This window comes from Candoia aspera, chromosome 1, assembly GCF_035149785.1.
Source record: "Candoia aspera isolate rCanAsp1 chromosome 1, rCanAsp1.hap2, whole genome shotgun sequence".
NCBI lineage: Eukaryota > Metazoa > Chordata > Lepidosauria > Squamata > Boidae > Candoia > Candoia aspera.
Window position 1 is genome coordinate 182,983,896 of NC_086153.1, and position 13,386 is coordinate 182,997,281.

General features: G+C 40.9%; 1 protein-coding gene across 1 annotated transcript in view; it reads right to left on the reverse strand.

Moving 5' to 3' along the window:
* ANKAR (ankyrin and armadillo repeat containing) overlaps window positions 1-13,386 on the reverse strand; it is a 52,334-nt gene that overhangs the window by 24,719 nt on the left and 14,229 nt on the right. Inside the window, exons 7-12 of the mRNA XM_063318072.1 lie at window positions 11,543-11,750; window positions 8,225-8,433; window positions 6,044-6,148; window positions 3,735-3,979; window positions 2,572-2,740; window positions 678-919 (exon numbers count right to left, since the gene is read on the reverse strand). Of these exons, the coding sequence (XP_063174142.1) occupies window positions 678-919; window positions 2,572-2,740; window positions 3,735-3,979; window positions 6,044-6,148; window positions 8,225-8,433; window positions 11,543-11,750 (1,178 nt within the window). The remainder of the gene's footprint in view (window positions 1-677; window positions 920-2,571; window positions 2,741-3,734; window positions 3,980-6,043; window positions 6,149-8,224; window positions 8,434-11,542; window positions 11,751-13,386) is intronic.

Genomic DNA, 13,386 nt, shown 5'->3' on the forward strand with positions numbered 1-13,386 from the left:
GTGTTGGAGAAGACTCCTGAGAATACTGTGGACAGCTAAGAAAACAAGCCAATGGACAATCAAACAAACCAATCCAGAGTTCTCATTTGAGGCACAAATGACCAGTCTCAAATTATCCTACTTTGGACCCTTTATGCAAAGACCCAGCTCTAATGCTGGGAAAGGGGGAAGGAAAGGGAAGAGGAGGATCAGCAGCAGCAGGGTGGATGCACTCAGTTACAGTGGCAATGAGTGCACCCTTGGGAAAGCTGAAGGACCAGGTTAGGGATGGTTATGGACATTGCAGGCGAGGAAGGAGGGGGCTCCTTCCAGGGGGAAAAATGCACTCACAGTGTGGAAGACCTTGGGTGCCCAGTCAAGAAGGTCAGGCAGGACCTGTCTTAGAGTTCTGGAGTTTTTCCCCCTGGAGCCTGCTGGTTTTGCTCAGTTTGGCAAGATTCTGTTTATATGGTAGAAACAACAAAGACTAAAGCTTCGTTACTGGCTCAGCGTAGTTTCTTCACCTAATCCTTGACAGGGACATATCATCATCATGGGGAAAATCTAGCTTTGTGGTCTCTAAGAGTTGACAATGACTTGATGCCCATCACCATCATCACCATCACCATCACCATCACCATCATCCCTTATACAATAACTTGGGTAAGACAACACACTAAGAAAAATAAAACACTTGCCTTCAGGAGCTTCAGAAGGAACTTGGTCACAGATTTAGATAGAAATCTCATCTGGATAAAAGTGTTCCGTTCGCAGAGTGCCTCAATTGCCATTGCTCCTTTCACCTGGACACTGATTTTCCTTCCTCTGAGAACCGCAACTAGAGGTTCAATGACATTTGCCTCCACAATGGCATTCTGCATTTCCATATTCCCACGACAAATTTCTGCAATTACTGCTGATGCCACTGCCACTAGGATATCTTTAAGTAGAAAAAAAAATACAATAATAAAAGCCAGATACATGTAGAATCAGCTTCATTCTTTTTAATGATTCCCATTACTTATAGTAATAATGACAATTTACAGATTAAAGATTTTTTTCTGAATGATAATTTACCTCCCTGTTCAATAATAAATTGAACAGCAATCATCTCAAAATCATCAATGAATCCCTAAAAGGTAATCACTATTATGTATAGTTCTGAAATAATCATTTACTGTATGCCCCTCATCTAATCTTCTCAGTTTATGACAAGAAGTTATAGCACTTTATCCTCTTTATATGGTATTGATGTGTCAGGAGCATATGTTTTCAATATTCATGGAAAAATGAAAATATTCTCAGAAATAAATAAAATAAATAAATATACACACCCATATATATGTATGTATGTGTGTCAGTAAGGGGTATAAAGTGTAGATGTTGGATTTTAAAATGTTAATGTATATCCTCTTATCTTGTTCTTTACTATATCTATTTCCTAACTTAATAATTATACTAGGATCCTGTCAAAGGATTTGTTGCTGTATTTAGATAATGATGTTACATTTTTTTCCTTCAAAATATTAAAATCAGTTTTCTTAAACTTGTAAAAGACAGATATCCCTTAATGGTAGGCTGACCATATGTCCCGTTTTGAATGGGACAGTCCCATTTTTTTAACATTTCCTGACCGTCCCGTTGTTTTATTATAAATGTCAATTTTGTCCCATTTTTTAAAAAATGTTGGAGCCGTTATTGGGAAAAGCGGGAAAAAATTGAAATTGAAATTGAAAAGGAGGCTGACTTACCCATTGGCAGTAGTTCTCAATCCAGTGGGAAACCCAGAGCGGGAACAGGAGGAACAGCTGATTGGCGGTGAGCAAGAGGAAGCGTCGCTGCCGCCAATCAGTGCAGTGGAAGACAGTCGGAAAAGCACGACCAGTAGAAAAGAAGCCAATTGGCTCTTAGGCCAAAGTGGTGGGAAGAAAATAAAATAAAAGGGCGCACCAGAGAGGAACAGGTTGTCAGGGACAACCGTTCACTAGACTCCTCCATTCCTGTCCTCTCTTCCCAGTTCATGGCTGCCCTCAGCCCTCCCCTTCTCCAGCCTCCTGCTGCCTCGTTCCTCTCCTCCCGTCCCAGCTCACAGCCCTCCTGCAACCTCTCCGCCCAACGCCACCCCTGCACCTGCCTCTCCGGACCCAACCATTGCCACACCTCCCCCTCCTGCACCTTCCCAGCTTACTGTCGATAACATTTTTATTGTCTTTTTCGTGAATACGGAATATTACATAAGTTTAACCCCATCCCATTTTGCCATCCCAAAGTCCCATTTTTGTCTCAAGGAAATATGGTCAGCCTACTTAAGGGGATATACAGTACAAATAAATGATAGAACCAGGAATGGGAAGGGGAAAGATTCCTAGTAAATGTATCTACTCTCCTTGGTACTGAGACTTCGAGGTCTTCAGTCTATTGTTGGATCTAACTGTTTCTGTCTATTAGAGAAGAGATACTACTGGTGAAATGGATGTCTTCCCCTGCAATTCCTATCACACCAGAAATAAAATGCTCCAGAAAGTTAAGTAATCAGTAAGCCAAGTCAATCACTTAAAACCTATTATCTAATTTTGCTATTTTTGTTTTTACCTGAATCTGAACTTAAGAACTGGACAAGTTGTTTAATCCCCATAATTTCTTTCACTTTTAACTGATTGTCTTTATTATTCATGCACATCACTCGGATACAGTTTATTACATTCACAAGCAGATCTTGTAAGTGATGCTGCAACAGATTGATCAGAGCAGGAATTCCACCCTACATTTAAAAAAAAATGTAAGGGACATAGGCAAAAATAGTAGGATTAATTAAGAACCCAACAATACAATGGGCTGCACCCTACAAAAAGCTCCATTGTTACGGTGAGTCTTTTGATCCAGTAAAGCTTTTTCACTGGCTGAAGAGGGTGAAAGCAATCTTTCCCATTTTTTTCCCCTTTCTTCATAGTTTTTGGTATCTCCTGGAATATGGGGGGGGGGGTGCGCGGGGGAGTTAGGGTTTGGGGTATCTTGCTGAGCCTTGATGGCTCAGTGGGATGAAAGGAAGGGGGAAAATCAGTGATAATTAATTTCCCTTTCTCCACCAGCAGAAATGTTCTAACAGAACTCTAGCATAATCAAAACTCTAGATTCAACTCAATATGTCAACTTTTCTATTGAGCATGGTTTACATAACAGAAACCACCCTTCAAGACTGAATGCTTCTAACTCTGAAGATACTTCTTTCCTCCTTCAGCTCCTCAGCATCATGACTACTTTCTTTTAAGGTTAATCAGTGTTTTTGTTTAGTCTAAAGGTGTGACTTAAAAATTTCACATCCTAGGTCAAGCAGAATCCTAACCTTAACCACAATTAGGATTAGGATTAACCTTAACCCCAATTAAAATTAGTTCAAAATGCAGTTCAGCTATCATTAATCTTGGGGCAGAAATTCATTTCAGAGACTAGTGCAGAGAGGAAGAGTTACATTCAACAGGCCTGTTCCTGATTTCTCAAACCCAGCCAACAACAACAACAACAACAACAGAGCCACAATTGTATGTGCAAGCGGGACTCAAAAGTGGCCAAATCCATTCAGACAAGACTCTACTTGTAAAAATACTTGTAAAAATCAAACAAGGCTGAAAAATGTCACAGGCAATCAAAGGTGCCTGCCTACCGTGGAAAAGCATGTCCATCTTCTTACTATTCTAATTAATTTATTAAAGAAGGGTAGCCACAAAAGAGAGCAATTTTTCCTGGGCTAGATTTACCAGTTCAGCAATGATGACTTGATTATTATCCAGCTGGGCAATATCATATAAAATTACTGCACAACGAGACAGCAGTTCAGGTTCATCCGTAGCCAAGAGCTTAATTAACACGGAAAGGCCTCCAGCGTCTACAAAGGCTCGGGCAATTGAGTCATGGGTGGAGATGTTACTCAGCACTCCCAGGGTGATGCACTCCAGTTTGATGTCTTTGCTCTTCAACAAGCTGATTAATGAGGGGATAGTACCTGCCACCAAGGACAAAAACAACTGACCAGTTACAGAGGCTTGCACAAATGCAACTGCTGTGAATCCTTCCAAGTTTCTGACTTCTTTAGATGACTAAAGCAGAGAGTGAAGATGAATGCATTTGACAAGAACTCCTGAGCAACCGAGAAAAACAAAAAAGTGCAGTAGGACCTTAAGTGGGGATGACTAGTTCTATGGGATGCAGTCTGTATATATGGACAGTGGTCAGCAAAACTGGATGCCTGAATGTTACAGCACATCTTTCAGGAACCCCAGCTCCAGTGGTGATGGGATGTTGATTGGCTCTGCTTGAGGCCATAAAATGGCTTAGACGGCCATTATATAAACTTATGTAGACAAGCAAACCGCACAGAATATGCAGGCCCTCTAGCTTTGCTTGCTGTTTCCTTCCTTGCTGCTGAACCAACAAGACAAAAAGCCTTTTATGCCTTTGCCATGGGAAAGGACATGATAAAGTAGTAAGCAATATTTTCTCAGTAACTTCCCCTTTCCTTTTATTTATCCATGCCCCTCCAGTTGGTTGAATTAACATATGTATGTATCTTGATACACATTTCTTGAAATATGTGCATTTTTGTTTTAAACTTTGCATAAGGTACAATTTTTCAGATAATTGTCCCAAGTAGGTGGTTTTCTAAATTATTTTCACAAATATTTGTGAATGTTTGTACAGACTTTTCCCTAACATAAATTTGTTTTATTGGCAAGCTTTATGTCAGGGCTACCAAAAGCCACCAAAGGCTCCAGGGGAACAAGAAGAGCTGGACTCCCTACATCCTGCTTCCATCAGAGTTCATCAAAGTGATTCTCAGAGAGAAAGCCCAGCTGAAATGGATCAAATAATCAGTATGTTTAAGTGAAACCTTTTCCTTTAACTTTTCTAGAAATGAAATGCTCGAGGCTAGTTTTCCCAGGTAAAGCATTTCTTTTCATAAAGGTTTAGAAATGTTTCCTTTAGGCAGGGGAACACTCCCCTTAACCATGGGGCCAGATCAGTTTGGGCTGATTTAATCAGTTGGGGGTGGGGTGGGGACAAGGCTTCTATTCATAGACTTCATCTCTCCCCACATCCTAACAGTAATGAGCTTAAAACATCCAAAATAACAGAAAAGGGTTGCCATGGCTACATCCATATGACCTGTACTGTTCAGAACTGGAGTCCAGGTTGAAGCAGATCTCACTGATTTTATCCATGAAGAATCTATGAAAAATTATGTGAATTTTTCACAATGAGCAACTGATTATTCCAGCTCCCCAAATCTAACAACTTGGTGAAAGAGATGCTGAACAATATAGAAAAGGAATGCTAGCCTATTGTATGTGGACAGGATGCCTCCACTGCCATGGAGTAAGCTTTGAAATGGCCCTCAATCTTTGCTCAGTCTGAGTTGTCTCCAAAATGCCTCTATTTGTGTTCTAGCTGCTTCATTGCTTGCAGCACTCTGGTGATTTAAAGAACTGATCTGGCTTTGCAAGTGGGAAGATAGCATTTAATAGAAATGGTGACAACTATCTGGTCCATCTCCATATTCTACCAATCAGGGAGAACTTCATCCATATCACTGGGAAACAAAGTGGAAATCATTTCCACTCAGGAAACCATCATTGTACGTAAGTCATTTTAACTAACCCTCCTCCCACCTCCACCCCCCATTCCTGCAAAGAGTCTAGGAAGATGATAATAGAGTCACATGAAGCTCCCCTACTGTATGTCATATCACCAGTTTCATTCAAACAAAACACCAAATCTAACATGCCCTGTTTCATGCATGGTTATGGATCCTTGGTCATAATGGAGAACATTAAATCCTGAGCCACTAGGGAATCTCAGCATGGACATTAAAATGCCCTAGGACAAGAATCTTAGGTAGCAAAATGCCATGCCAGCTATCTCAGGAAGATAGACTGTTAGGCTGCAGGTAAACAGTAAACTAGAAGACAGAGGAACTGGCCTGATCTCTTTCACTTATGTTCATTATCTTAAGAGAACTTGTAGCAAAAAACCTGACAAATATAAACCTATGGTATACATGATATCTCACCTGCCTGCAATATACACTTCCAGTAATGATCTTTGGCAAGACAAAGTACTTCTAAACACTGTATTGCCATTTTTTTCCTATTATAGGATTCACAATTCAGCATACCTGTTAAGAATTTTGAAAAATAATCTGTTAACATTTATTAACATTATTAATAAGTAACACTAAAGGTGATTGTACTAAAGGTGGCAAAATACATGCATTTGCCTTAATTCCAGTTTACAATGTTCATTCTCTTTGTAGTCTAACAGGAAAATTAATGGTGAATAAAAGGATTGTGATTCTCTTATTACACTGTGGGCTGGATTATAGGCAAATCTGAGGAAGGGATTCACATATTTTGGGGGGCTCTGCACACAAAGCAGCATCACCATAAAAACTTGCTTCTGCTCTAGCTGGACCAAGCAGCAGCCAGCTTATTCAAGCAAAGCCTGGAGTAAATCTTGACAGGTTGTACTATAGCTTTGGGTTGCAAGCCTCATGGCATGTGCACCCAAGGAGCGTCGTCAGTATTCACTTCTGCTCTGCCTTGAATAAGCCAGCAGGACAGTCAAGGTTTTCCAGAAATAAGAGGAAATATTGATCCAAAATCAATAGGGAACCAGAAGCAAGGGTGGCTGTATCAAAAATAATACCCAGATTTTTGGAGTTTTGAAAAAGTAAGGAAGTTCATAATTTCCACCAAAAATAAGGTTTTAAGTTTGGTTGGTTTATTGTTTATTTCCAAATGAAAGGTTTGATTTTATACAGTTGGAAGGTTCTGTAGTCATTTTATTTGATATACAAATTCTTTTTCATGTTAAAAGTGATAGATTATTTCTTGCCCAATCCAAAGCCCATTAGGTTTGTTTGTTTGTGAGGGTCGCACAAACATATTTATAATTTTAGGGGTCATGGCATCAAAAACTTTGAGAACCCCTATCTTATTTGATACTGTTACAGTCCCATGCTGCCACCAAATGGTCATCCAGGATTCCTTGTTTGGTCTATCTGCACTGCACCCTTAAGGTACTCCTGCCCTATGGCTCCTGTTGGCTTGACTCTAAGCCATTTTAAGAAAATTCTGCCCAATCTGGCAACAGCTTGCAAAGAATTCAGTTGGGTCAGCAAACTACAGGTCCTCCCATTGGACAATTCCTCTGCTGCTGTGTTCTCCTGCCTTTCCTTTCTGGAAACATCAATGACCAATTGCTTTCCTTCCTGTAGAGAGGTCTTACTGGATACAGATACGGACACAGACACACAGACACACACAAACACACTTTTTTATATATATGTGCATGTATGTATGAATGTGTACATATACATACATATACACATACATATACACACAACAAAGTTAAAACTTTAAAATGCACATATATGCATGCTGACAACAAGCTTTAATTTTTTTTAAAACAGTTCTTGCTGCCTTGCTAGTCTGTAACATCTTCTAGAGCTACCTTTAAGAATGGTGCTCCATTAGTGCACCTGATTTGGAAGCTAGGGCAAAGCATTTTTACCTCAGTTGACTGGAGAAATGATGAGCAGTGTGCTAGTCAGGTTATTAAAAAGAGGTGGGAAGGAACCCAGTGGAAAAATAGCTCAGGGAAAGAAAAATATGAAAGAAACCCAAACATGTTCTTGGTAGGTTTCAAATCAGCAATCTTCTATAGGCAAGGCAAGTATTAGAAGTGCTTTTAGAAGCAAGTATTTCAGCACTTTTCTTAAATGGGGCTCTAGAAGACCATGGCATCAGAGACCATGGCATCCACTGACTGAGTTAAGGAGATGTTCCTACCACTGCAAAGTAGCCAAAGTGCAAAAAACAGTACTTTGAAAGAACAGCGGAAAACAGAGGCTGCTTTTGTGATGGGTAAGACATGAGTACAGGATGACATTGTCTATTCTTGCTATGCAAAAATGGTTGTTGGCTTGTATTGACAACGGGGCAATCTGGCATTAGGGCTAAGTCCTCTGCAACATTATCTTTGTTGAGTAGGAATCTCTCACCAGCTGCTGTAGCATCTCCACAGAATGGCTTTTATCACATCACCCCCATGTTGTCACCAAAAGAGAGCTGAAGTCATCCCAGAGAAGGGGAACATGAATCTGGCATATAGATTATGTACTACCTAATCCCAGCCCAAAAGTTTGCTGTGATTTAATCAGAATCATTTTATTAGTGTATACAGAACTTACCAACAAGAGTTTCCCAAACTGGGAGATCAGGATTATTTAGCTCAATTAGATACTTTAAAACTTCTGTGTGGAAGTTCAGCACGGCCAGATGAATTATGTTATTTCCTCCACCATCTGTTTTTAGCCAGTTGGCATTAAGAGAAAACAAATACTCAATGGTATCTAGTGCTCCAGATACAGCTGCAAGCAAAAGTGGTGTGGAATGATATCTATTGATAGAAAAAGAACAAAACACTGTGATATGAAACAAACCAAACCAAAACTAAAGAAATACAGTGGTTTTATTTCATGTACTTAATAAACTTAATGGAAGCCTAAGTAAACAAATTAAACTTACATTGCATATTTCTATATTGATAAGTCAGCTCTAATGAGATCACTGAGACTAACTATCAAATGAGATCCAACTTTGTGGTTAACTATAAAAACTATACCAAGACTCAAGGGCAAGTCTCATCTACGTTAAGCGATCAGAGCTAAACTGCTAATCTTACAGAACTAGCAATTGAGCAGAATTTCATGTTCTTTGTAAAAAAAAATTCTGTCTCTATTTCTGTTCTAATAAAAATATTGCATTCTCTTCATCTGATCTTCCTAGAGTTTATTAAATCAAGGTGCCAAGCTAGATAAAATTTGCACACAGTAAGACATGGGAAATTGACTCAGCTGCTTCCACCCAACCAAGGCACAGGCCATCTTGCAGGGGAATGTGACTATATCCTCTAGCATCAAGAGGCAAAACGTGAAGTCTGGCCCAGGCAAACACCTTTCTTACAAAATTCTGTTTCTATAGCTTTACAATAAAAGTAGTACTGACCTACGTGATATTGGATTGCTAGTCTGATCTATCTTGGAGAGTGGACACATGTCCTCAAAGTTTCAAAGGTCCCAAATACTTGAGCTCAGGGTAAAGCAGCTTTCTGGGTTCTGAATGCTCTGGAAAATTGCATACATATTCCTATTGAAGAAGGCTGCGGAGGCAGGCACTTTGTTTTGCAACATGCCAGCTTTCCGTGTGTGCGCACGGGTGCGCATCTGCGTGTGCATATGTATGTATGTGTATATGTGTGTGTGTGTATGGTGTGTGTATGTGGGTGTGTGTATAGTAAAAAGTGGGCAAGGAATCTAGCAGACATTAAAGGAGGCATCTATATTTTCTATGCTATCTAAGAACCAGCCTCTGGGTTTCAGGCAACAGTTTTTCCCAGTTGTGTTCTGGCCTGGGGATCCTGGGTTGAATTTGGCATCCATTACCGAGCTACAGCTCTACTTCTAACAATGATCTTAGGAACTCTTCTGCTGGCTGGCAAGCTAAAGCATTTCGATTTGTCAGTCATGGTATAAACCATATGGGCCTGGCCTTCCACTCAGGACTAATGTTTTCTGAGTCTGAATTTACTCCACTGCTTCCAGCAGAAACTTCTGTTTACTTTCCATTCTGTGCATTCAGTCTGCACAGAAGCCCCCTTTGCATGCTACAGACATGATGGTTGTATTTTCGTTAAAAGAGCATTGGGATCCTGTTGGACACGTGGTCCTTGATACGATGGAGCAGCCTCCTACCACTTGATAATCCTCTCATACAGGCATCTTGGACTACAGCTCCCAGCCCTGAGATACCTGGGGTGTATGTGTGTGTGTAACAGATTAAGGGAGAGGGGGAGTATTGGAAGGTTAATTATACTTTGTTTGTAATTCATACTTCTAAGACTACCCAACTCATCATCCACTCTGGGAGGCATGCAGAAAAGTATGGAATAACAAAACAAACAAAAAAAGAAAGATGGTCATACTGGTAGAACAACATATACTAAAAACCTATAAAATCCTTCAGACAGGGGCCTGCATCCCACAGTAGCCCAGAGCCTGGGGAGAAGCCAGGTCATGAAGGAATGTTTAAATGAAAGCAGGTTCAGGGCCATCAAATCTCTGGGGGAATGCTGTTCCAGAGGGCAGGCACCATGAGGCATATCTTCTGGGTCCCAACAGGTGACATTGCTTGACCAAGGCCACTGAGGATCCAGTGACCTAGTATCAGTGGTGAAAACTGGGGTCCAAAAGGGGGGAATTGGTCTTAGACACCAACATTGCCTTCCTCGTGGTCAGCCCAGCCTCAGATTCCTGCCATATCTCCCTCTGCCCAACACCACCCTGATGTTATTGCCAGCTGTCTTTCCTGCTCTATCTCAACTCCTCCCCAAACCCTGCCCTTTCCTTCCCAGGTCATGAGACCCCTCCTACCTCACATTCCACCTCACAGCTAACTACTCCCCCAATACCAACATCAGACTACAGTGCCCCCAAAGCTACTCCTGATCTTGAGCACTCAGTATCACTAGGCATGCCTATAGAGGGAATAGGGAATGGTCTTGAAGGACAGGAGGAAAAGCCACTACCAAGGCGGTGGTAGGATAAAAGGGATCTGAACCCGTTCCAAGAAAATAACTTGAGAATATGTCTCAGACAGGCCCCTCCCTAGTCCACACAAAGATAAAGTGAAGGAGCAGGGAAGCAAATTCGGACTTACAAAGTTTTGTTACTATAGCTTTACAATAAAAGTAGTCTTGAACTACGTATATGGCATTGGTTTCTTAGTCTAGTCTACCTTGCAGGGCTGATAATGCCTGGCTATTGTGGGTTACACAATAACGCATCCTACATCCCCATACAATCCACTTCCCCACTGCTAGCCAACCACTGGCACAATTCCATTTCTATTCAAAGGCCTCAGTCCAGTCCAGAGTGGGCTCCAGATCTAGCAATTAGGCAGGCAGGTCAACAGGCAATCACAGGTGCTGGTAAATTAACATAAATCCTCTGAAGTGACCTTGTTTGATAAAGATATAGGTGCTAGCACAGAAGATACATGCATGGGTAGCCACAGGGTGTAGCCTGATAACATACTGTATGTGTCCATTGACTTGACCTCACTCCATCTGCCCAGACTTCTTACCATCATGGCTTAGGTTGATGTATCTCCAGTGCCCAAATTCTTGCAATTCACACTCTCCCCAAGCCTCCATTCAGGCTTCTTTTCCACTGAAGCTCCACTCCACAGCCAACTCAGTGCAGCTAGCAGCTGACACCCACCATCCAACTATGCACAACAGGTCTTCCCACTCTGACCTCCTTCTGGCTTCACAGCAATCCAGAGCTTTCCATCAGAACTTGTTTCCACCATCACCACCACCATCACTCCAACCACCCATTCCTTCTTCATTCTCAACCCTACCAGCTCCCTAAACCAACCCAGCAACCTGTCTCTGGGCTTCCCCCCAACATTCAATTCTCCCTGGACACCACCTTCTGCTTACTCACATAGATAGAGTTTCAGCCTCTATCATCTCTGAGTCTTTTCGGTAGAGAACTGTGATACAGGCCACATTGTCATAATAGGCAGCAAAATGGATTGGCAACCATCCTCGATCATCAGGTATTTGGTAATCTGCTCTTAAAGCCAGAAGGAAATGAAGCGCTTCAAGGGAACCACACTGGGCTGCTAGATGCAAAGCTGTGGGTCCCAAAGCTGATAGACAACAAGATGCAAGAGGAGTGAGTGACACAGGCCTTGAGGTATTAAAGTAAAAGCTCTACATAGTAGAATGGTTATTTGTTTATTTGTTTATTTATTTAATTGTTATCCTGCCTTTATTATTTTTATAAATAACTCAAGGTGGCAAACATACCCAATACTCCTTCCTCCTTCTATTTTCTCCACAACAACCACCCTGTGAGGTGAGTTGGGCTGAGAGAGAGGGACTGGCCCAAGGTCACCCAGCCGGCTTTCATGCCTAAGGCGGAACTAGAACTCACAGACTCCTGGTTTCTAGCCCAGCACCTTAACCACTAGACCAAACTATGTGCTAGTTATGTATCTGTGCTTTGTTCTCCATACTTTTTGCTTAATTAATATTAAAGTTTTATTTCCCAAACTGTATGTGTTATTATTGCTAACTGCAGCTCTTGACATTAGAAAAGCAATATTTGAAGATAAGCATGAAATGAGCTGCATTCCAGCATTTGATAACTGAAAACAAAACAACAAAAAGGAACTTCCTGTGAATGGTGGGCTGAATATAAATATTATAAACTTATAAGTGATACACATTTGTAAATTTATAACTGATGTAAGTGTTTTTACAGTCTTGCAAAAGTGTAAGAATACTTTATGGCAGAGTTGTGCAACTTTTTTTAGGTTGAGGGCTCCAGTGGCAAAATAGGGATTACACTCACAAAAATTGGCAGATGGTGGGACCAGAACAAAGCATGGAGTGGGAACAGGTTGAAAATGAATTTTGATTTCAATCTATTTAAAATATGTTAATTGAAGAGAGTGAATTTGAATACATGAAATACATTTAATGATTTTTACCTTGCATCCCATAAAAAAGAAGCTCTATAGCTGCATTAGGAGTTGTTGCAGCTCTGGGGCTTCAGCTTCCTTCATCCATTTTATCTTATTCTTACATGTATAATTTGGAAATACAGAAATTCATATGTATGCATCAGGGCCCTATATCGTGTAGTTAAAAATGAATGGACGAGTAGCACCTTATTATGTACCAGCATAACATCATTGTTAAAATTAAGTACATTCAGTCCTTATACAGTACAGTATTTTAAAGGGAGAGCTAGGAACACGCTTAAATCCTTTCCTTTGAAATAAATGGACTTGGATCGATAGTGCTTAATTTTGTCTGGATTGTACTCAGGGTTTCTAAAAACAGGGAGGGAGGGAACCAATGATCTCTCCTGTACAGTATGTGAGTCCAAATAAAATTTTATCTTTCTTCAGTTTTTCTTGACATGATTATGAATTTGCTCAAGTATCTGTGTTTGTGTGTGTGTATGTATATGAATATATGTATGAGAGCCAGTATGGTGTAGTGGTTAAGGCATGAGGCTAGAAACTGGGAGACCGAGAGTTCTAGTCCCACCGTAGGCACAAACCCAGCTGGGTGACCTTGGGCCCGTCACAGGCTCTCAGCCCTAGGAAGGAGGCAATGGCAAACCACTTCTGAGAAAGTTTGCCAAGAAAACTGCAGGGACTTGTCCAGGCAGTCTCCAAGAATTGGACACGATTCAATGGATAAAACACACACACACAAGAATAGAAAAGGCAATCATATGGCATAGCAAGAAACTACCAAAACAGATCTAGT